The sequence below is a fragment of the Mya arenaria genome, chromosome 4 (genome assembly GCF_026914265.1).
Source record: "Mya arenaria isolate MELC-2E11 chromosome 4, ASM2691426v1".
Taxonomy (NCBI): Eukaryota; Metazoa; Mollusca; class Bivalvia; order Myida; family Myidae; genus Mya; species Mya arenaria.
In genome coordinates this window covers 81,484,462-81,510,437 of record NC_069125.1, presented here as the reverse complement: position 1 = coordinate 81,510,437, position 25,976 = coordinate 81,484,462, and the positions used below count along the sequence as shown (strand labels likewise).

General features: G+C 34.3%; 1 protein-coding gene across 1 annotated transcript; it reads right to left on the bottom strand.

The window, feature by feature from the left end:
• Positions 1–8,329: 8,329 nt before the first annotated feature.
• Positions 8,330–14,355, bottom strand: LOC128232159 (uncharacterized). Its single transcript, XM_052945561.1, has 2 exons — positions 14,128–14,355; positions 8,330–11,776 (listed from the first exon to the last, which is right to left on the bottom strand). The coding sequence occupies exon 2, from the start codon at positions 11,758–11,760 to the stop codon at positions 8,854–8,856; it is 2,907 nt and encodes a 968-aa protein (XP_052801521.1). The 5' UTR covers positions 11,761–11,776; positions 14,128–14,355; the 3' UTR covers positions 8,330–8,853.
• Between the last annotated feature and the right edge of the window lie 11,621 nt (positions 14,356–25,976).

The following is a 25,976-nucleotide window of genomic DNA, read 5'->3' as shown; positions in this document are numbered from 1 at the left end:
ATAATGAGAAATACATATACCAAATCTGCTTAAATAATAATGCTGATAAAAACTTACTGAATAATTACTTTATTTTATTTACAGAAAAAAAAACATCCTTTTTATACAGTAGTTGAACGATTCATAAAGAGGCTCTAATCAGGAATGTTTACAAAAACTTAATAAATCGAACAACAACTGTTTTTAAGGTATACCCTTTTTTGTCAACATATTTAATATATGTTTACATATCTGTACGTATGCATCTATATTTCATGAATAATATACAGAAGGAAATGCCAAATGCTTATTCTTAATTCTGTAAATCCATAACTCTAATTGCAAATATATTTTCGATCTTATAGTGTATGTTTTTGTATCCATGTAGATGTGTTTTGTGTATAGTATTAGTCAAATTAAAAACTTGGCAAAACAAATATTGTGTATAAAATTTATAGGGCACAATTCATCTGTCAACTACCAAATACTTAGATAAAACGTGTAAATTAAATTAATAAAAGACGTAGATAAAACAATCAACTGGAGACATTTAAGTTAGTTAAATAACAAAACTCAAAGAACAAACATTTTATGGAATATGTGGAAGAAACGATAATGGTCGACAAACAAGTTTATGACGCTTATGTTTTTTAAAACATTTATAAGAGGTCGAAGAATGTCACAAAATATCACATATTCCGTTTCTAAGTAATCCAAAAGTTTAACATTGGTTGAACAAATCGACTGAATCTTTTTGAATGAATTTGTTGTTTGCTTTTACTCCTTTTCGGTGATGTTCATAAAACTCCGGTCCTATATCAGTTCTGTCGACCTCCTCCTCTGCTACTAATGGTTACATTACAATGTGCAGAGATTTGACGGCATTCTCTATTCTGACTCACATTACCTCTTATCATTTCTTAGCCTTTACCGAGACATGGATCACGCCTAGCATTGATTGAGCATTTGAGTTGCTTATTCTGGGTCAACACATACAATGCCCAATCCACAACCAGAGATCCTGCCACCGTGCCCAGCAGTGACTGCCGCTTCGCCTTTACCTCCACCGTGCCACACCACATATCACATATCTCGAGTGATTCGACTGAGGAGCCTGATCAGGATTCGCTGTATGGAACAGTGGCCGACCACTTAAACGCTTTGCTGCCACCTTGTATAGCTCAACCTATTAGTGCACCGTTCACAAGTGAAACTTTCTCTTACAAAGAAAATATGGGAATACAAATGTGTTGACTTTGCACTGCTTACGCCCTCCACTCTGGCAACTCACCAGTTCGCTATTCGAATGGACAAGAATGCCCAACTGTTTATTGTTCCACAGAACAACACAAAAAGGATCCATTCATTTGAACAGTGGACGACCGCTTTACTGCGTTTTTTTCCCTATTTTTTAACCAAATACTCAATTGAAGGGCCTAATTTAATGTAGTACGGGGAAATAGTGTTCTATCTTGCCTCATGTCTTTCAATCAATATGACACACAATTTCTGATGTTCCGAGAGCAATGCCCTATTTCATGGAAAGGTATTCATATGGAGTTCTGGCTCTTGACTTCAACGATGTCCCAGTCTACTCAGCAGCCCTTTCGTGCATCGCCCTTCCCCCAGTCCAAAGCTAGACAGTCCACTCGCCCCAGTTTCTTGAAAACAATGCTGGACTTTCAACCGAAGGTCAAAGTGCCACAACATCCTGTGCACTCGCCAACACATCTGTAGAACACTGGTAAGCATTTAGCAACTTGTTTCCCTAATTTTAAGTCCTGTCAATAACCACATGACACAGTTAGGTATAAAATTGACAAAGAGGTTTTGGCCGGCCGTGTTAAGGGTCCGTTTGACCGACCTCCCTTTCCCAATTTACGTATCAGCCCGGTCGGTGTAGTACCGAAAAAGCCACTGGTGAATACCGGTTCATCCATCACCTTAGTTTCCTTAGAGGTATGTCTATTAATGATGAAATAGATAAAAACTTGTCTAGAGTGTCGTACGCTAATTTGACAACGTAGTACAATTGCTTCTTCTATAAGGTAAGGGTGCTTTACTTGCAAAAACTTACATTGCCAATGCCTATCGCATCATACCAATACACCCCCATGATTACGACCTGATAGGTTTCAGGTTCGATGGCAAATATTACTATTACATCTGTTTGACCATGGGTGTCAGCTCTGCTTGCGCCATCATCGAGCACTTAGTTACCGCCCTTCTATGGATATCTAAGCAGCATCTCAATATTGGTCATTTGGTTCATATTTTGGACAATTTCCTGTTATTAGGCCATCTCAATTCTCCACTTGTCAAAGTTACCTTGGGCGCTTCCAGGTCCTTTGCAACTCAATTAGTGTCCCCATTAAAGCCGTAAAGACTGGATCCACTCGTCCTGTAATTTCATTCATGGGGCTAGAACAAGACTCCGTGTTGATGGACGTTCGCCTTTCCATCGACAAGTTCTAAAAATTGAGTACAGTTCCCTCCAATACAGTCAAAAATCGGCAAAGAAAACTAAAAGACCTTCAATCCCTAATAGGTGTATGGAATTCCTGTTGTCAGTATGTTCGCTCTGCGTTATGTTTTCTTAGACGCTAAATAGATTTGACCACAAAGGTTTCCAAGCCCTCACACCGCGTTACCTTAAATAAGCAAGTAAGACTTGACGTGTCGACGGTAGCTCAAGCCGGCATGAATTTATTGGGTTATGTTGTTTATGCCAAGTGATAACAACAAGCATGCAATAAGATATTTATTTATGAAAATAAGGCATGTAGCCAACAACCAAATATGGCAAATGCACAAATTACAATCATCAATATGTAAACAATACATTAAAAAAATACAACTAACCTGCAATAAATATCCAAGATATTTATTTAAGAAAATAAGGCATGACTGTAGTCAACAACCGAATATGGCAAATACACAGATTATAGCACTTGACACATTAAAAACAGTCATGCGTGAAAGGTTAATTTAACAGGATTAGATTGATCACAGGACAGTAGGGGCGGAGATTTAGTTGAGAAATGATAAGAAATAATGAAATAGAGAAAATGGTAATTTGTGTTACTACAGCAACTTGGTATACAGAAGCAAGGCTCCTGACAAACAATCACATTTAAAGATTATCATTTATTATCATTTTATTACAATTTCAAATACAAGTCCTGTCACACAACACACGCATTCTCCTCACACAACCACCATTCAAGCCTAGTTAGGCCGATGGAAAAAACTACATAAGCTCTGCCTCTCTGTCACTTCCCTAACCCGTACCGCATACCATGTCTTGCTGTCATTGTATTTCTTTCTCAGATTGGTTGAGCAAACTAAGTTGTGGTCCACCATACTACATCTGTTTTTAATTTATTTTTGGAATCACTGAGAGGTGATCCTTTTATTCATAAAAAAAAATACAAATTATAAACATTACAAATAATGAACAAGAAAATCATGATATACAACTATTTTCATCTTGATAACTCTTGAATTTCATGATGAACTTATTGAGAAAAGGACAATGCATTCCTTTATTTTGACTAAAACGTTTTTGACTGACTCGAAGTGTTTTGGCATGTGACTTCATTTTCTGCAAATATTTTACATTTTCAAATCATTTGAAAGGAAAGATTAGCTAATAAAAGTCGCTTTTTTTAAATAATGTTTTCTTTATTTGTTCCCAGTTTTAGAACAATGATGCTTTTTATTATGAAACTCTATGATCACACAGTTTAAAACCTATTATTTTATAAGGCAGACTGAGTGTGATATTCATAGTTTCAAATAATGACTGCATCCCATTTTTGAATAGTTTTGCATTAGGTGCTCTGAATTGTATTCCTCCGTCTGCAGATAGAGATGGGGTCTCTAATCATAGAAGTACTTGGGGTTTACCTTGAGGTCTATTATTAGTTGTTATATTGTTAAGTTTCCTCAAGTCAATGCAAGTTAATGCATACTTTGATAAGATTTACCTGTTTGCGTTTTATCTTTATTTATTATTGTTGGGATAAGAGTGAGGTTTGTGCACTTAAACTGGTTTAAATCCCCAGTAAATTTACATTTTACTAACCGTTCTAAGGCGGTACCTAAAAATCCTGGATAAGCATACCTAGTTGTTTATATATAGTATGTTTGCACTGTGCTGCTTGTGAAGTTTTGTGCTGTTCTTCCATGTTTCTTGTTTGGGATTTTATGTTCTATGTCTTAGGCGTTTACCCAGTGCCATTAAACCGGGTTTATGTTTAAACGTTTTGCTACTCAGCTTGTTTCTGTAGCTTTAAGCATAAATAGTGTAGTCGTTTAGAATTTAATTGTCTGCAAATGCCTAGTACAACATATACAAAATTGTATGCTACATAAAAGTATTTACGTAGTTTGCTAGGTGTACGATTACACTGGTTTGGTTATTTGTCGTGTTGTCTTGCTGAAAGTATCCGTCTATATTTATCAGACAGCACTATCCAATCAAATTGCCTGACAGTCATCACGCGCAATACCCTGCAAATAAATATCATTCACCATTGTTTCTTTGTACTTCCGCGATGAAAATCGCGTGAACCCAAAGTTTCAAACATATTTGGTCTTGTTTTGATTGCTTACAAGCTTGGGATATGATAGTCATCAAATAGACTTGCAGTCGTTTATAATTTAATGGCCTGCAAAAGCCTGGTACAACACATAAAAACAAGTGGAAATATGACACATAATCGGATATTTGCCTTTTATTGGTCAAAATACTGTTTAGAGACGTGCGCAGTTAATGCCATAGTTTTAAGACAGCATAAAAAATATCATATTGAGACCAAAACGTAAAATAACGAATCATGAAAGAATGATAGAGCATTGTAATTAAATAATTATGGAACTGGAGTATGCATTAACACACTTTTATAAGTCTTACTGTATAATTTATTATCACTTGAGATAAACAAAGATCAGTGTAAGTTACGTACAAATTTAGCGCTATGGAACAACTTTAATTTTGTAATTATCTAATGTTATGATATGGCTTTATTTGCATTTGTAATGTATTATAAACAAGCACATAACTATTACACATTTTAAATGCAATTTGGGTATCAATGAGTATGTTTAAAATAGTTTAAAATTACGAGCCTACATACACTCTTGTTTAATTTATACGATAAAGTAAAAGAATAGATGTCTAAAATATTAACTTACCATTCCAAAGTATATGTATTCACCTAGTAAAATCAAGCATCCTAATATAATGTCTGTGAAACGCAAGAGATTCATAAGCATACAGACAATTTTAATGATAATTATAATACATATTCTAGCGGTTAACCCCGACGAGACCCATAAGATAAACACTTAACCAAAAACATTCCAGGAGATAACTGATTAAAGCACTTTCGTTGTTGAATGAATAAAACCTGATTTTATTGGTAAAAGGTTCTTAGTAAAGTTAGCACCCTTTTTTCACTGTAAACATTAAACATGTTGTTGGAATGAATGTTCCAACTGCACTTGGAACCTTTTACCTGAACAAATTTTCTCTGAAATCAGTTAGCTTAATATAATTCTATCAATTTTGCCCATATATGGAATTAACTTAAACTTGAAAAACAACCACATATAAAATGTATCTTGTATGCTTGAAAAAAAGACAAACTGTTATATTTCACCAAAATTGATGTTGCCACCTTTTAACCTTCGTTATTTATGCTAGTTCGGTTACCCTAAAACAACAACAGCCCAGGCCTAAGCGTGTCAGGAAAGCCCCAGACGAATATGGACACTGGATCGTTCTACATACTTAGAATTTTATGTGTAGTTACTGTATTACAGTTGTGAAAGCATTTTTTCTTTTATCCATTTCAACAGTTTTATTCAATTTGTTCAAATTTCTGTGTTCTCTAATATACATATTGTCCATTGTAAATCATAGTCAATATTTATGGGTACATTTGGCATTTTAATTTGCGCTTGTCTTATCAATTGTTCAGATTTGTATAGTTGGTATGATTAATTACTATTATATACAATGTGTTGTAACGCTTGTAGTATGAAATAAATATTGAGAGCATTGCATGCAGTATTCATTTAATATTATGTGATTAAATTGAAATGTTGTAATAATTTCAAGTTTTCTTTTTATGAGTTCATTTTATTTGTAAGCCTTTAATATTTATTTTTATTCAGATTTGTGTCGCTTTTAGTTTCAATTTTCTATATAACTGGCTTATTGTTCGTTTTATACATTGTTTAGGCATTATTATTTTAAACAATATTTATTTCGATATAATATTTACAATTAGTTTAGTTTAACAAATTTGAGCATAATTAACGTTAACAAAGACCAAACATTAAATGCATGTAAACAAAGAACATGTTAATTATGCACAAAACAATAGAGTAAACAGAATTGAAAAGAAAGCCTTAATGCTTATTCTATGTCTCGCTTCTGTAGGTCATTCACGCATCTTAGGCAGGTGTGAAAGTTGCGGTGACTCGAAAAAGTATAATCATTTAGTCGTATTAGGTAAACTATGGTATGTAAAAACAAGTTGTTCTAGTCTGTAATCAGTTAGTTAGAAGGAACAAAGGAAAACGATAGAATAAAAGGAAGGTGCAATGAGAGGGGTGGTACAGGCACTGGTCAGATCGGGATTGGGATAAGGTTTGTTGGAATGTGTACTCAAAAACGTTTAGATTGACGTATATAGTTCTGGACGCTGTCAAAAATAAGTTTGTTCGTTTGGTATGAGGCTTCCTTTGATCCAAAAAGTAACAGTTGGAGAGACAATCGCTCAACGGTTGATAACTGACCAGTCAGATGATTTCTTTGGACGCTAAATAATGGACAGGTGAAGAAAAAGTGAAAGGTGTCCTCAATTTCACCGCATTGACAATTAGGACTGTTGATAATATTTTTTTGAAAAAAGATGTTCAATAAGATTGCTACAGTGCATACGCAAACTCGCGTGATTGACGCAGGATTTGCGATCACCTTCGTAGTAGAAGTCAAGAACTTGTTTTTATGTTCATATTTAGTTTGTATTTGAAAGAAGGCACGGATGGCGATGTACGAATTTCTTCCGGGAGTGAGTTTCATGCGGGTATAGTTGATGGCAGAAATGAACTCGTCAACAACTGTGATTTGCCTGAAATGTTCCGAAGGTTATCTGCATTTCGAAGGTATACGAAGTAGTTTCCCCAACTCTTGTAGGAATCAGTGAAGTTAGATATGTTGGTGCAAGAGAGTGAAACATCTTGTAAAATAGGATAGGTTTATGTTTACGTCGCCTTCTTTGAGTGGTTCGATTCCGGTTTCAACATAAATATTGGTTAAAGATACTAGTCGAGTTGCACCCGATATAATTCTGGCCGCCTCATGTTGTACTTTTTCTTAGTCATCCCTATCAGCTTGCGTTAGATTATTCCAGACAAGATCGGCATATTCCAACAAAGGCCCAATAAATGTGAAATACAGAACCTCAAGCGATTTACGATCAAGAACGTATTTGAAGGATCGCATTAAGTGAATTCGCTGCTAACCCTAACCCTAACCCTTTTCTGAAGCTTTTCGCATAAATATTAAATATGGTCGTGCCAGGAGCAGGTGCTAGAAAGAGTGACGCCCAAGTGTTTATGAGTTGTAACTACGGATAGTCTGGGTTTATTCATGAATATTTATGGGTGCACTTGCCTATTAGACTTCCTAGTGAATAGTAGCGATTTGGTTTTTGCAGGATTTGGGCATTATTATGTCAAGTTTCCATAATTTGTGTGTACTTTTCTTGATAGTTTAATTGTTATATGCTTTGCTGTGTTTTATTTATTCTTATTTTGCAGAAATTGCAGCAGGTATGTTTCCTGTGCTGTATCTAATACATTTCACTGTGTTTCTTTCCGTATTTACTTGGATATATTAATTTCTTCTCCTTTTTTGTCTAAGAATGCTGGAAATGATGAACATCAGCATCTTTATTGTAGTAACCTTACCCGATATTATTATTTTTATTTTTATTGATCTTGAAATTTGTACAATTTTGAACTTAGATGAACTGAATTCATCGATTCATGCTACATCTTCAGTTTTCAGTTCATACAGCATGAACCACCCATATCATGCTATTGTTATTTTTGCGTAATGTCATATTTTTTGTTGTCCATAACTTTGTAACCAAGGGCTACTGAATTATGGTTTTATATTTGGATTTTTATTCAGGTATTTTACAAATTTAATGGGAGACCAGGGTTCCTTCAACTTATGGTAAATTTCCATTTCGGGAGAAATGCTTTCCCTGGCGAGGGAGTGTAACCAAGTGTTTGATTATTGCTGGCGTCAGTATTTCCCAGGCGTGTATATTCCGTTATGTATGATTGGATTCAGTGTAATTGAGTTTAAATTTCCATTAATCCTGTCATGGCACTGAACACTTATAACTAACAAATTTACATTTTCGATGTTGACTGTTTTATTAATTTACAAAACTTTAATTGAACCCTTTCAATCTCTGTTTTTGTTTCCAAACCCCAAAATTTCACAGCCATTATTCATAACTGATAACACACACAAACTATTAATAATCCAATGAAATATTTAAATGCTGTCACAATTATGTATTATCACAAGGCGTCAAATCTTAACATTACCGCCAAAAACATGATGAAATAACAAGCCCGTTTGTACAGCGGATACGTTAAAGGCGCACAATGTAGGATGATGCATTTTTTCATACATTATTTTTTTAACTCATTTCAATTAAATCATCAACAATAATAAAGGCATATTATCATACTCGAGTACATATTTCTTCAAATCATGAAACCATATGTTGTGAAAGACTATTTTGTGATAAAAAAAATAAATTGTTATGTGTTTTTAGCCTAATTCTTAATGCTAGAAATAATTGAGCACCATTGACTTAGAACTAAATGCTTTCTTATTTCATTTTCCGTTCTCATCATATTGCTCACAGTGTCAAAGTCGACTGTGTTCAGTTTTGTATCCAGATCTTCAATACTGTCAAAATACTGGATATGCGGCCAGTCAAAAAAGTCACTGAACTGTAACCAGTACATCTCTGCTTCAGAGTCATCATTGAATTCAGCATTAGGATTGTAAGAATGGTACGATGTAGGGTGTTTGCTCACTTTCAAATGTAAATCTTTATCCATATTGCAATAAGGTGGTGTGGTACTCGTTCTATCTGCTCCAAGTCCGCCTCGACTTCTTAAGAATTTTGGACTAGGCATAAATAATGGAATATTTATGGAATAAAAGTCTGTTAATTTATATGACATAACAGAATAAGGGATATAAATTATTGCTTTATGTCTAAGTAAATCGTTTGATGTGTAGTGTTTATATTTTTTATGAATGTCAATAAGTTTAAAAGACTTCACTTTTCCGATTATTGATTTATCATAGCCAGCAACAAGAATTTCAGCCTCTGTTGGTTTAAATTCACCACCTTTTGTATACATGCCACCAAAGCTGCTTATCAATTTTATGGCATCACCAAGACCAGTATAGAATTTCAGATACTCATAATCATATCTACTAGCACCGCCAATTATGTGTTTCGCTCCTTTTAGACTTTGAACGTTTCTTAATTCGAGATCAATTAATTGATTTGTTAACTTATTCCATGATTCTACAGTGCATCTTCCAAGATTGTATCGATGAGCTGTAATAAATAATATCGACTTAGTGTTGTTTAGTGGCATCCACAACTGGCACATTGACGAATAAAATCCACAATAAAATGCATCAACACTCTGAAACAATTCATCATTTGTATAAAACTGCATAACTTTGATAATTAAATCGTGCGTAACCTGAGTCCCTATCCTGTAATCTTCTATTTCTTTAGGAATTGATTGTGGAACTATGATGTTTGAAATATTAAAGACTTCTGGGTATGGCGTGTTTCTATACTTGTAGCCAGCAACCACAAATCGCTGTCCAAGAGACGAGAGAATTGTCGGGAAGTCTATTCTGCAGCCGTCGTGCAAATCGGAGGTCCAAAATGTCATTTTGGTATGCTTCTCTTTAACCACTTCACAGTTCTTTGGAAAAAAAATTGGTTGGTAAAAGACCGATGATCCAACGTTAAAGTTTGATTTGTCCTTACTTATAATCCAATCAGAAGCTGTATCAACAAGTTTGTCATTACTTCTCGTCGTATACCCAACACCAAAAAGAGCCAAAATCCACCGCTGAATAGCAAAAACATCATCAATCTCTATAAAGCCGCGTTCGTAGATTCCAATATACAAGTCCTCATAAAGATCTTCCAATGAGCGTGACTTATGCTCGCCTTTGGCTATCTTGTCTCTTCTCCAGTGATCTAGAAATGATACGAATACTTCAACTCTGGTGTACAAAGGTGTTTCCGACTGAAGGTCTGCCAAGTGTGAATGGACGTTACGGTCTTGGTCAACCAGAGGTCGTGGCATGAACCCGACCAGTATGTCTTTCAAGGAAAGAACGGCCTGTGCAATGTAGCTTCGCAATATATCCGAAACACGACCATGGACAGTGGTTGGCAGGTACATTGTAATGAAAGCTGAGTGAAAATGTAGCGTCGCTTGGGCATTTAGTGGGGAATACACTCCTGGTGACAAGAGCACGGCTGACTTTTTGTCATTATCCGACTTTGGTCGTTGAAAGGAGAACGGAGTCCCATGAATAAGACGATACAAAGCATCCACGTCGGGTTCATGATCGGCCAAAGCCTGGAGAATACCAACGTTGTTAACAGCTTGTTTGACATTACTAACACGTTTAAATGTTAAATGATCCATCCCCTCAGATGATGTAATCAAAGTCAATGGATACCCTCTCGGCCAACACTTCGGATTTGGCGCTCCTAGATATGGATACGGGTTAAAGAAATAGGGTAGGTCATTTTTGTAGTTTTCTTTTACGTCAACCAAAGTTAAAGGCTTAAAAGTTCCGTCCATGTTTGTATACGTTTCTATCCATAAATTGTCGTCTGGAGAAGCTCCTTCCATCCAAAACTTAAGCATGTTATCATCATCACAGTCCCATATTACCTTTGCCCCATGCGCAATCGCATACAAAAAACCCACATTTTTTCTGCCGAAGCTTTTCCATGGCAAACCGTCAATAAAATCAGACTGTATCTTGTTTTGATCTTCCATACTTAAGAAAACGATTGTCCGATTAGGCACAGAAGAGGGGAGAAGGTATTTCTTTGGCCACCCAGCATCGCCAGCTATGACCATACACCAGTTTCTCATGTACTTAAACCGTCGTACAGCTTCCGACGGAGGCTCAAATATCGTTGTAAGCACCGCCCAAAATTTACAGCTTTTCTGCATAAATTCACTTCCGGTATCATTAGCAATGTCTGATGATGGTTGTACCCTTTTAAAGCGGAATTTAATTTTATTTGTTGAAAATTTACGGATGATTCTACCTGTGTATTGTTTACCAGACACATCCGAATTGTTTAACAGCTCTTTAAGAAAGTTCGCTTTGTCCAAGTCTTTGAGTGTTCTAAGCATTCGCTCAGCCTCACCCATAACATAAGGGATTCGTTTAAAGTCATTTTCGGCATCGCCCAAAGGCGCGTTTATGCCGTTACGTAATGGCTTAAACGTAAAAGTGTCGGTATAGCCCTCGACATAAGTAATGTCTGCCTTTATGATTTTGTCTTTGACGTCATATAGTAATGTTATAAATACAAGTAAGCACAACACGACAACCGTTTTAAGAACGACCCGTCGACGGAAAAAAATACATCTGGCTCCTTCGTTGACCATGGTTAAGATCAGTACGCTGAAAATATAAAGATAATACATATGGTACAACAATTTCATTTGTAGTAGTTCATATGGCTACATTTACGTTGCCTGTCGGGAGTACCCGTGATCGTCAGACCTAATGCAATACCAATTATAATTCAAATATTGTTTTCTACCTTCACCTTTTCCTTTGAACAACTGATTTTAACATAAAAAGAGGTCATTAAAGTTGTAGTAAATAATATCTAATATAAAGGACTTAACGATCAAAATTTGTGGACATTAGCGGATAACCGGCCATCGAGTAAAAGTCAGTGTAACTAAAGTTTCATAGGGATCATCTACTAGTCAGTGTCAATAAGCCCATTAAATTTGAAGTCTTCGATATATGAAGTTGAAAACGTTTTTCGATTAACGGTCACCACGACTTTAATCTTTGACGTACTTACATCAAAATCCATAAGGGTTATCTATAAATCATAACCTATGTTCATGCAAAAAATCCTAATAATATACTGACTAAAACAGCCAAATGCAAAGCACTTTTATGGCATGCTGGTTGTTACAATTCCCATTTTCAAAAAAAAAAATCATTGTCTAAATAATTTTCCATCTCTCTAAATCCTCGAAAGTATTACAAATGAATGGCACTGCTTTACATAAACGTTTGCAGAAGTTTAAGATTGTAGTACTTTATACTCGTCACCATACTGTGTGCGACTGACTGTAATTGACGGTGTCTAAAAGTTGTGTCACCAAGGCCTCCATTTTACATGGTTTATTTTCATAACAGGGAAGTAGCATGTGTATGTTTATCGCAAGAATACAAAATGCCTTCATATAAGACAAATTGTATCGCCATTCAAACCGACCACGTAGGGTTTGTGCTATGTAGGTTTCGTTCGTATATCAATATGTTGACGATATCAGAAATATCATGTTCGCGAAATTAAAGCAACTTATTGTGTTAAAATTGTGCGCTAAATTGTGATATTTGCTGAGCAGGAGTACTTTTAACAAAGGGAGAAAACAAAGTGCACTACATTTTCAACGGTATCAATTGAACTAGCAACCACAAAAATGGCAGAACAGTGGCCAGATTCCGTTGAATTGGTAGCACGTAACAACAAATTTGGCGCTTCGAAATTGAAAAGTAGATATATCATCTAAGGTATGTAAGTCTGAAAAGGTAGTACTAAATTGACACACTTATTCTTACCTTTTCATGATGTTGCTTAACAGTGGACAAAAGGTCACATCTTACGGGTCAACATCTAACTATAGTGGCATCTATTGATATAAATCCGAAGTAACACGTGTTAGCTAACTAGGGGAAGATGAAGACATAGTCTGTAGAAACCCGGTTAATAATTTACCTAAATATTAATTAAGTCATGTATTTAAAACGTTTTTTAACAATATTTATGCAAAAGGCTACAGAAACAAGCTCAGTAGCAAAACGTTTAAACATAAACCCGGTTTAGTGGCACTGGGCAAACGCCAAAGACATAGAACACAAACAAGAAACATAGAAGAACAGCACAAAACTCCACAAACAGCACAAGGCATACATACTATATATATATATATATATATATATATATATATATATATATATATATATATATATATATATATATATATATATATATATATATATATATATATATATATATATATGCAAAATAGGTACGTTTATCACGAATTGTTAGGTACCACCTTGGAACGGTCCGTAACACTTAAATTTAAACAACGAATAGTGATATGTATTGGCACGGTTATCCGATTAAATCACTAAGTAAACAGTACTGTTATATTTTACTGTTTATTTTCCGAAAACCTGACATAATATATTTCATACAGCCACTGGTCAGTAGATCAACATTTTTTTGTAAAACGTAATGTCTTACTTAAACAATATTTTCGAAATAAGCTTCTAGAAGGATGCTTTACACAATCAAGCTGCAACAAAATTGTAAGATTTGTGTCAAGTCACCTTATTTATTTGTAATAAGCGTCTCAGAAGGAATCGATGTATTGTTACCTTTACCTTTAGGGAAACGTTTAGCAATTATTATTGTATATCAACATTTAAATTGTTACTCTCAACTATTTATTTTATTTCGTCACAACTCACAATAAAGACCACACATGATAAATATTTGTACAAGGAACAAATAATTTACGGTTGGATTAATATCTATGATAAATAAATAAGATATTACACAATTTGATTGTTAAGTGTCTGATGAGCACTGGTACCTGATTTAAAAATAATACAATAACAGGCATACAAATGGCGATGAATCGAGAAAATGTAGATGGATGAATACTAAAAGTACACATTTTGACAACAATATAAAAATATCTATCTAGAATACTTACCATTTTCACTAAATTCGGAAGTTAAATATCAGTCCATGCACCCTCAAAAAAACAACTTCCACTGATTGTGTATTGATTCAAGTGGTTCATTTTCTTTTGACTTTTATTCCATTAATGCTAAGTCCCGCTTTACACAGGAAACAAAGGCAGGCAATATATGCAAATAAAATAAAAACTAAGAAACATATTGAAAAGTGTCTCTTTCACAGAAGTCCATATATTGTCATCCGAAACGATATGATAAGGTAATTGCGTAAATTAGTATAGCATGTCAAAGCATATAATCATGAAATTTGATACCATTGTTTGGTATTTCAAACCAACAGTGTAAAAATTTAATCAATGTTACGTATTGCAATATGTTTATCTGTGGTTGTATTTCAGACACGGTGGGTTAGGGTTAAGGTTACTGCCATAAAGACATTTAATGTTTTATCATCGACTCTAACTTTATACAATCATATGTACTTGTTATCTTAAAATAACTACAAAAACATAAGTTTATCGAGTATTCACGAATTATTTAATTCGGACTAGCATTGTCATGCTTGACACGTTTAAGAATATATTCTTGACGTAGATCCAAAATGAAACCAATTTTGTGCTGGGTTAGGTTTAGGGTTAGGTTTAGGGTTAATGTGTATGCATAAACATACAAAAACTATCAACCATTGTGACATTTAACGATTTAATTTGTCCCATATTTTTTTTAGCTTGATTATGTATATATCCTATTTTGTCTTCGAAAGTATACAAACAATAAGAGACCATTTTTATAGCTACAAACGTATCATTTGTTTTGAGAAATACGAATAAAATCTAATTTGTGACATTTTCCAACAAGTTTGTGATTTGTTCAACCTATAAAAGCATATTTGGTATTATATCATTTCATGTTGTTGTTTTACACAATGTCTGTGACAATCTTACGAAAAACACATTGCTATTTATGATGTTGATGCATATTTAAAAACATATTCGATAGCATGACATTTTTAGACTCCTGTGGGTGTTTTTCTCCGCATATTATGACTAACAATGCCTTGTGCTGATTAATCATCCATTTGATTTGATATAACTCTCTGTGTTGGCCAATTATGTTTTAACAAACGGAAAACGTCGCTGTTACCACACTAAGCCGCTGTAAATGCTACCGTCGTTATTGTTACATAGAAAACTTACATTTACTTGAAACAAGTATATAAGTACACAAACATACGTCTGCAGATTGAGTTGGCATCCCTAATCATTGAAGTCTTTGAGAGTTTACCTATAAGTTTAATATTGCTATTTGTTTTATTATTAAGGTCCATCAAGTTAATGCATGCTTTGGTAAAATTCACCTTTTTACTTTATTCAGGATTGTAAGGATAAGAGTGAGGTTGTGCGCACAAACTTGTTTAAACCCCTAGTAAATTTACATTTTACTGAACGTTCCAAGGCGGTACCTAACAATCCTTGATAAACACACCTTTATTTTTATATACTATATATACACTGTGTTTTTGTGTAGTTTTGTGCTGTTGTTCCATGTTTTCTTGTCCATAATGTTATGTACGTGTGTTCTTTGTCTTTCGGGTTTGCCCTTAGCGATTAAACGGGGTTTATGTTTAATGTTTTGGCTACTGAGCTTGATTCTTTAGGTTATTTTATAAATTTGGATGAGTTGGAACAGTTTCTCAGGCTCAATTCATTCATTTACATGAAGATGTGTAAGAATGATTGATACGTTTTTACAGCTGATTAAACATTTAAAACTGGTTAGATTTCATACTTCAAAACATTTGTCTTGGCCTATTTTTTCTGATGGTGATTGTTTTAACCTTTTTCTTTGCTGCAATAAAGGCCACTGCTGTTCTGACCGATTTTTTTTTCAAGTTATGCTTTCCCAAAGAATGTTAACTTAAGTTTTATATGTACGACATATATGAAATGTCGTGACATTTTCCGACTTGTTTGTGATGTTTTTGTTCTCGAATGGCTTTCAACCCTTTTCCATTTTTCAACATTTATAGTTCACTATCTATTTTTTGTTATATTTTTTCTGATGGTGATTGTTTTAACCTTTTTCTTTGCTGCAATAAAGGCCACTGCTGTTCTGACCGTTGTTTTTTTTTTGTTTTGCTTTCCCACAGAATGTTAACTTTAGGTTTTATATGTACGACATATATGAAATGTCGTGAAATTTTCCGACCTGTTTGTGATGTTTTTGTTCTCGAATGACTTTCAACCCTTTTCCATTTTTCAACATTTATAGTTCACTATCTATTTTTTGTTGAGTTTTGTGATTTTACTCACATTCTAAACACTTTTCAAATAACAATTTGATAGTTGACATAGTTTGTGTTCCCAATTTACTTTATACTCAAGCGTTCACGCATTACCGTCACCTAGAGCTGTAAAATATTCATTTACAGGATATGTTATTTTAGATATTTCTTACTATAATATATTCTATTGATGTTAAGTTATCAACCTGGTGCAAACTTTAAGGTATTTGCAATAAATCTTTACGAACAAAAATGATAAAACATTGACTTAAAATGTTATTCAACACATTAAACTGACCACCACACGCAACCTTGACAAACTATTTTAACCAATCATTCCAATAACTCTTAGATTAAACAGGCCGGAAATTTTTCCATTACGTTAACGGACACTAAAACGAATAACATTTACAAATCTAAGAGAAATCTAACTGTGGTTGGCTTGAAACTTAATCAAAGGAACATATTAGTGCACAATCGACGAATGGTGGATTTCTGGGGGCTTTAGCAGGACTTTTAGCAAAACCAGTTCTTCAAATGGCAGCAAATTTTATCAAAATATTAGCTCCACTAGTTAAGTGTATATTAAGTTGTTTAGCAAGTACTGGAATTGGTAAAATATTTAGTTCAGGTATGGTAGACACTGTGACTTATAATCAAAACAAAACAACAAACATACATTTTGTCCTTTTACTTTCTTTGTGTTCATGTCTGTGGGAAGATCTATAGTTGACTCTGGTGAACTAAGTTAGTTCATCGTGTGTAAAAACCAACAAAGAGGTCTTAACTGCAGCTCGAACTTTGTGAGACGCAATCACAAACAAGTCAAGTTAAGTTGATTAGTGATATAGATAGATATTTATATTTATTTCAGTAAGGAATGCAAATACAGTCAAAACTGTCGACGTCGGATATATCGACTTTCCGGTTGTGTCTACATAAAGAAATTTGCTTGTGTCGATTTTTCTATCTCGATTTGTTCGCTATGTCGACCTTCTATTTTAGTCCCTTTAGTCTCCCTTGGAGATTACTTGGTAAGTGTAAATAATTAAAGTTTGTTTATGTTTTGGATTAAAATACATTTTTGCCCAAGCTAACCCACACGGACGCCGATGATATCCTCGGAAAATTCGACAACATTGACAGTTACCTGACGATACAATTCTTTACACTACATAAAGAAAACAAACCGGTATAACATACTTGTTTTAACCAGTAAATTTGACACAAATAATTCATTTTCATTTCACTTTATTTTCAATAATGCGTATTATTTTCATGATTATCTCGACTTTTTATCCTAGGTCCCAAAAAAGTCGATACAACGAGTTTTGACTGTTCATGGACATTTGAAATAACCAACATGTATAGTAAATAACATTATACATACGTGGTATTATCAATAGCCATAACAGGCACTCCGATTCGAGGATGACACAAATAAGAACTCCTATTTCCATTATGTGTCCTCCATTGGTGGCATTGTATAGAGAGGCATTGCATATTTAAATAATAATAAAGCTGTAATCGAAATTGCACAAGTGTATTAAAAGTTATGTTTTTTATAATTTTTTAGTATGTGCTATACAAGATGGCAATTTGTTCCATAAGGAAATACCAGAAAAAAAGAAGGACTTTAACACAAAACCTTTGATCTCTGGAAAATCATAGGCCGCTTGCACATTCTTGTCCTATGTGTGTGTACAGTATTTTGGGAGATGAAATTGTCTCCCGTGTAGTCAGGGGCAATGCCATTTTTTATTCTAAAGACATGACCCAAAATAATTTGGTCTACACGTTTGTTGACAGGTTACCAGTTGAGTGATTTAAAGTGTTCTGGGCTAATGTGTGACCTTGCATCAAGATCCAAAACAAACCTCATCATTTTATTTTTTATTTTTTTTGAGCTTGGTTTTAAGTAACTTGGTCAGACTATGATACCACATAGAATAGGCATAATCAAAACGGCATTAAATTAAGGCCATGACATGGGGTTTATTGGTGTGTTATGTAAGGTAACCTTTCTTTTCATATAGAAATTTAAAACTTGCATTAGCTTTTTTAATATGGAACGAGCCATAGAATCAAAAGATAGGGTCTGATAATTAGTTCTGCCAAGATATTTAACAACAGAAGTTGGTTCAATAGTGGTACCATTACATGTAGTATCAAGTGTTGAGTTTGACCTTATTTTATGTTTAGACCCAAATAAAATTGACTCAGTTTTGCCTTAATGAAGTGAAAACTTATTATCAACCAAGCATTGACTGACAAGATGCATGTCATATTTCAATGACGTCTCTACAGAAATCTTACATTTACCTGAAGCAAGTATGCCAAAATCATCAGCGTGTAACAAGAGCTTGTTTTTAACCACGGGTGACATATCGTTAATATAAATCAAAAATAAAAGAGGGCGTAGTATGGAACCCTGAGGAACTCCACATGTTTCTAGCTCAAAAAGATAGGATTCAAACCATCTTAAAATGTCATCGCCAAGTCCTGCTGATCGAAGCTTTATAAAGAGGATGGAGTGGTCGACTGTATCGAAAGCTTTTTGGACGTCTAACAGAATCACACCTACTACGTGACCTTTGTCCATCTCCATCCTTATGAAATATGTTAAATGAATTAGAAAGGTATCTGTCGAGTAGCCACTTCTAAACCCGGACTGTAATTTATATAATAACTTGTTTACTTTGAAGTATGATTCAACTTGGTCATATACAACCCTTTCATAAATATTTGATACAATACTTAGAATAGAAACCGGGCGGTAGTTAACTACATCAGTTTTGTCATGCTTTTTAAATGTGGGAACTACTCTAGCTGTTTTAAGATCATCTGGTACCACACCTTGAACAAAGGATAAATTTATGACATGAGCAAGAGGTTCGGCAATAATAGAGGCTCCATCTATTAAAAAACGAGAAGACATGCCATTTAAACTTGTAGACTTATTAGCACAACTAACATAAATATATAAACATCTGATTTTTCGGAAACTGATGAAAAAGAAAAGCTATTTAACAACACGCCTAAATTGGAATACAATTTTGTCACAAAAGATTTTCCAAACTTATTTACAAAAACTGGTAATTTTTCGACAAGCTTAGAGGCAAATGGGGTATAAAATGAGTTAAAAGAGTCGGCAATAGATTTCTTATCAACACAAATATCACCACCAATATTAAGACAAATATTGGAACTTGAGGAAGATAACCCTTTCTTGTACGGTAGGACAAGATCCATAAGAATAGACCAAAGAGACTTAGAATAATTTCTGTTTCCTTCCAGAGTCTCAGTGAAAAACCTTTTCTTGGATGAATCAATCATATACTGTGTTTAGTTACGTAATGATTTAAAAGTACAATAACTTGTTGATGAACACAAACTGTCTAGAAAACTATAAATGTTTGTTTGATGAGGTGATCTATTTACAACTCCAATTTACAGAATAGGTTTGGATTTTGGCAATAGGACTTCTAGCCATGTTGCTTCTAGATCTTCATGTTGTAAATCGCTGCGACTGTTAAAAGCAAAGTATTTGCGTAAATAAATAAGTATTCCACCACCTTGTCGATTTCTATATTTTCGTTGCACTGAGTAATTATCAAGTGAAATTTCAGCATCCGGTACCGTGTCGTCCAGCCAAGTTTCTGTGATACATACGCATGCTGCTTTTGTTTGACGTGAGATAATCCGAATTTCATCCAATTTGGGCAAGAGACTTCTCACATTTACATGAATAAAATGAAGGCCAATTTTGGTAAATGCCTTGTAATTGTCAAAGGTATCACTTCCATAAGCAATATATATGCAAAAAGCTACAGAAACATGCTTAGTAGCAAAGAAATTAAACATAAACCCGGTTTAGTGGCAATGGGCAACGCCAAAGACATAGAACACAAATTCACAAACAAGAAACATAGAACAGCACACAACTCTACAAACAGCACAGTGCATAAATACTATATATATATAATTGGTACGTTTATCAAGAATTGTTAGGTACCGCCTTGGAACGGTCAGTAAAATGTAAATTTACTGGGGGTTTAAACCAGTTGATGTGCACAAACCTCACTCTTATCCCAACAATTCTTAATAAAGATAAAACGCAAAAGATACATCTTATCAAAGTATGCATTAACTTGAGGAAACTTATCAATAAAACAAATAATAATAAAAAACGAAAAGGTAAACCCCAAGTACTTCAATGACCTAGATATGGATGAACAGCCCAACATAAAAGTAAGCATATCGATCAAAAGTATCGTGTCTCTTTATAGAATAGCACGACTGAGTGGTCTTTTTCGTGTTAGTGACATACAAACTTGTAAAATGCTGATAAAATTAAGTTGACTGTATGAAACTGGTAGTATTTCAACAGTGTCGGAAATCCAATTGACGTCTGAATAATAGTACACTTTATTTTTGCATGAATTGTCTTCTTCAGCAAATCGAAGTAGGTAAAAGGTTAATATTAAAAGCGTCTTTAACATATTCGTTTTAATATCTGTATGTTTGATTTGTGGTGAGAGAACTTTCATCTTGAAATAATAATAAATTTCTTTGAATGTAAAAAAGCCTCTCTACGTAACACAACACCTTAATTGATTTTCTTATTTGAAGTTAAAGTTCTGATATCCCGAAAAACCTTGGGCAGCCATTTCCATCTTTGGCACTCTTGATTTCCTGCGCCGACGTCAAGGCAATTCGAAGATTTTCAATGATAACACAATCCATTTTCATAATATTTAAACCATAAGACTGGAATTTGACATCGTTTGATATTATTTTTGCTTGAGAAATAGCGTTTAAATAATTTATTTTCTGTTGAAATTAGTAAGAGGGTCAATATTTACGACTTGTTATGATGACGTATGCAATCCAAAATATTTCAATTAAAAATTAAGAAAGGCATTTTTGCAGAATCTTATAGTTTGCAAAGGATTTCTTCAGAAAAAAGGGAAATATCAACACATTTTTTTGGGAAAAAGGTATTTTAGAACATCAGAAACATATTCAATTCTGTCAACAACTCAGATGGCATATGTATGTTTAAGCAAACACAACATTTGTTAAATAAGTTTATTGGGGAAATATTACTTGCAATACGACAACATTCGGTGACGAAACAGCAATTTATTTTATTGCAGCAACTAAAAGTGTGAAAACAAATATAATGAAATTGTAACAAAAATCTATATGAGAACCTTAAAGTACAAAACGGTACACTTATAAACGTTAAAACAAACTAAGTGTAAACGACCAGTTTAATTCATCTTTTTTATATCAATGTATTTTGGTTGGGCTCATCCACAACACACTTGATAACAACGATGAACTGTATATGTTCAGGTTAACAATAAATGTATTGTTATGTTCTGTTCTGTTAACATCTTTTCTGATAAGAATTAGTATGGAATATGATTCAAATGTAAGAGATAGCAGGTATAAATGGTTCGAAACGCATGAAAAGAACAAAGCTTTATTTCGATAGGACAGGCACTGATCAAGGTATATCAGGAATTTTTTTGGTCATTTATTATTTATAACAGCAATTACGTTTTCTTAGCTTGGCTGAAATTTGGTATCATTTTGTTGTATTTTGATCCAACAATAGAATTACAATATGTTTATCGTTGGTCGTATTTTCAGGCAGTCCCGATGGGTTAGGGTAGTTCCATAAAGGCGTTAAATGATTTATCATTGACGTTAACTATATACAATTATATGTGATTATACTCTAGATAGAACTACAAAAAGCAACAACATAATTTTATCAAGTATTCGCGATATGTTTAATTCGAATTAGCATTTTCATGCTTAACACGTTGAAACAATTATTCTGTACGTGAAATCAAAATATAACTTATTGTGTGCTTGGTAAGGACTAGGGTTAGGTTTAGGGTAAATGTGTATGCATAAACATAACAAAACTATCAAATACTGGGTATTGAACAATTTTAGTTACAGAATCAAACTTCATCACGTATTTTAAGCTTACATCGATAGGTCGTTATTAAGAGTAATCTAGAAGATTAATTTCTCTGTTATTGAATGAACCGTATATAGTTTCATGTTACAAAAGGGTCACCGATAAAACAAATTTAATTGATCTTTAATGCCCTTTAAACAATTATGTTGACATTGTTTTATCCTTTTATTGCTCCAATAAAGGCCACTGTTGTCTTGACACTCATTTCTTTTCATGCCTTATTATGCCTTACTTGCATTGAGTTTGGTGATGTTTTGTGTATATCATTCAAATATATTTTATAAACACGCATTCACGCATTACCAACATCTAGAGCTTTAAAATATCCATTTCATTTAGGATATGTATATTTTAGATATTTCTTATCCTTATATATTATATGTGATGTAAAGTTGTTTAAACAATATTTATTTCGATATAATATTTACAATTAGTTTAGTTTAACAAATTTGAGCATAATCAACGAATATGTTAATTATGCACAAAACAATAGTGTAAACATAATTGAGAAGAAAGCCTTAAGGCTTATACTATGTCTCGCTTCTGTAGGTCATTTACGCTGCTTAGGCAAGTGCGCAAGATGCGGTGACTCGAATAACTATAATCTTATAGTCGTATTGTGTAAACTATGGTATGTTAAACAAGTTGTTTTAGTCTGAAATCATTTAGTTAGAAGCAGGAAAAGATAACGATAGAATAAAAAGAAGCTGAACGAGAGAGGTGGTACAGGCATTGGTCAGATCGGGATTGGGATAAGGTTTGTTGGAATGTGTACTCAAAAACGTTTGGATTGGCGTATGTAGTTCTGGACGCTATCAAAGATAAGTTTGTTCTTTTGATATGAGGCTTCCTTCGACCCAAAGAATAACAGCTGAAGAGACAATTGCCCAACGGTGGATAACTGAAAAATCAGATGATTTCTTTGGACGCTATATAACGGACAGGTGAAGAAAAAGTGAAAGGTGTCCTCAATTTCACCGCATTGACAATTAGGACTGTTTACAATATTTTTTGAGAATAGATGTTCATTAAGATTGCTACAGTGCATACGTAACCTCGCGTGATTTACACAGGATTTGCGGTTACCTTCGTAGTAGAAGTCAGGAACTTGTTTTGTGTTCTTGTTAAGTTGGTATTTGAAAGAAGGTACGGATGGCGATGAACGAATTTCTTCCGGGACTGCGTTCCATGCGGATATAGTTGATGGCAGAAATGAACTCGTCAACAACTGTGATTTGCATGAAATGTTCCGAAGGTTATCTGCATTTCGAAGGTTATACGAAGTAGTATCGCCAACTCTTGTTGGAATTAGTAAAGTTAGATATGCTGGTGCAAGGTAGTGAAACATCTTGTAAAATAGGATAAGTTTATGTTTACGTCGCCAATCTTTGAGTGGTTTGATTCCAGTTTTAACATAAAGATTGGTTAGAGACACTAGTCGAGTTGCAACCAATATTATTCTGGCCGCCTCATGTTGTACTTTTTCTAAGTCATCCTCATCAGCTTGAGTCAGATTATTCCAGACAACATCGGCATATTCCAACAAAGGCCTAATAAAAGTGAAATACAGAACCTCAAGCGATTTACGATCAAGAACGTATTTGAATGATCGCATGAAGTGAATTAGCTGCCAAGCCTTCTGTTCGATGGATTGAATATGATCGTGCAAGGAGCATGTGCTAGAAAAAGTGACGCCCAAGTGTTTATGAGTTGTAACTTCGGATAGTTGGGTATTATTCATGAATATTGAGGGGTGCATTTGCCTATTAGACTTCCTAGTGAAAAGTAGCGATTTGGGTTTCGCAGGATTAAATGTAACAAGCCATCTGTCAGCCCACATATGAATTTTTTCTAGGTCATCAGTAAGTTGCTGCGCGGCAAGCACGGGGTCTTCGACTATTAAGTACAAGGTTGTATCATCTGCGAATAGCCATATATGTGATTGTATATCGCAGACAATGTCATTAATGTAGATAAGAAAGAGCAGAGGCCCAAGAATGGAGCCTTGAGAGACTCCGGCTGATATTGTAACCGTATCAGACATAGAACCAGAAAGAACAACACGTTGTTTACGTTCGCTGAGATAATCACAAAGCCATAACAATAAAGAACCGGTAATGCCACTTTCACGAAGTTAATGGATTAGACCGTCATACCATACTCGATCAAAAGCTTTCGAAATATCACACAATACTGCTCTTACCTCTTTACCTTCATCTAGAGTGAGGCAAAAAGAATGATAGATCGATACAAGCTGGTTGACAGTGGAGTCTTTAGGAACAAAACCAGATTGAAATGGTGTTAGATAGTCGTTTTGACGCAAGAAATTGAACATATACTTATGCAAAATTCTTTCAAGAATCTTACTGACAACACTTAATAGGGAAATAGGACGATAATTTCCAATATCTTGGGGGTCAGACTTCTTATAAATAGCACAGACATGAGCTAGCTTCCACTTACATGGTACTTTACCAAGCCGAAGTGCGGTATTAAAAAGGTCACGAAGTGGGTAAGAAATTTCAATTGCTACCTCCCTCAGCACAAAGCTATTTATAAAGTCTGGTCCAGTTGCTTTGCCTGTTTTAAGAACCATTATTGAATCAATTACGTCTTGAAGTGAAATAACAAAGTTTTATAGTTTTGGATTATCAGTATCAATGGAGGAAAGAAGTGGCCTGTTTGGTATATTTAATTGAGAATGTGCGGGGCCAGGATTTTTATGAACGTCTCCAGAACAGAGTAGGAGCATTGCTAGCCAGCAAATTAGTTCGAAGTGAGTGAGCCATTTGATTCCTTTAGCACGAGATTGATAGTAGCAAAACAAACCTACCCTCATTCGAAATGAACCTATTTCAATAGACATTTGATACAAGTGATTCCGGTATTAAACGGCGCTAAGAATGAGGGGTATCCAAACACCGTCTGACCAGTACCGCCATGAAATAGAAAGAAGAAAGAATAGGTTGAAAAGTAAGTAAGTAAAAAGAAGTAGGATAACATAATGTAAGATAGAATGTGACGAGTTCCCTTTTTAAAAGAGTTGTTAGGGTAAGTGTAAAATTTCATATTTAAGCGTACGGAGAAAATAAGTATGAAACGGGTATTCTACATGTGCATGTATTTGCAAAATTGTGCATTTTGTAACATTCAATATAAGCTGATCGGTGATATGTTTGATACCGTGATATTGCGAATAAAAAACAATGCGGTAGAATAAGATATGAATATTAGATTAGAATAGTTAACCAGTCAATGTACCTATTTATCTTTCGCTTGACTAGCCACGACTCTGACCGATCAGAAATGAGTAAAATGTTAAAGGAACAGCTTCAGCTAAGATAAGAAAATTGGTGTGCCAGTAATAAAAAAGAGAGCAGTGTTGGAGAGTAGGTAATATGGGATTTGATAACTGGTTTATACTGATTAAATACATAACAGTGGTTGAACAAATGCTACCACATCTGCTCGCTAAAATAGTTTAACAGTGAACAGCTTAGTTTTATTTAGTGCGATTGAGAATGTGCCTTTAATGTGTCAAAAAGTGTGCATGCTTTCCTAAAAAAAACATGGATTTA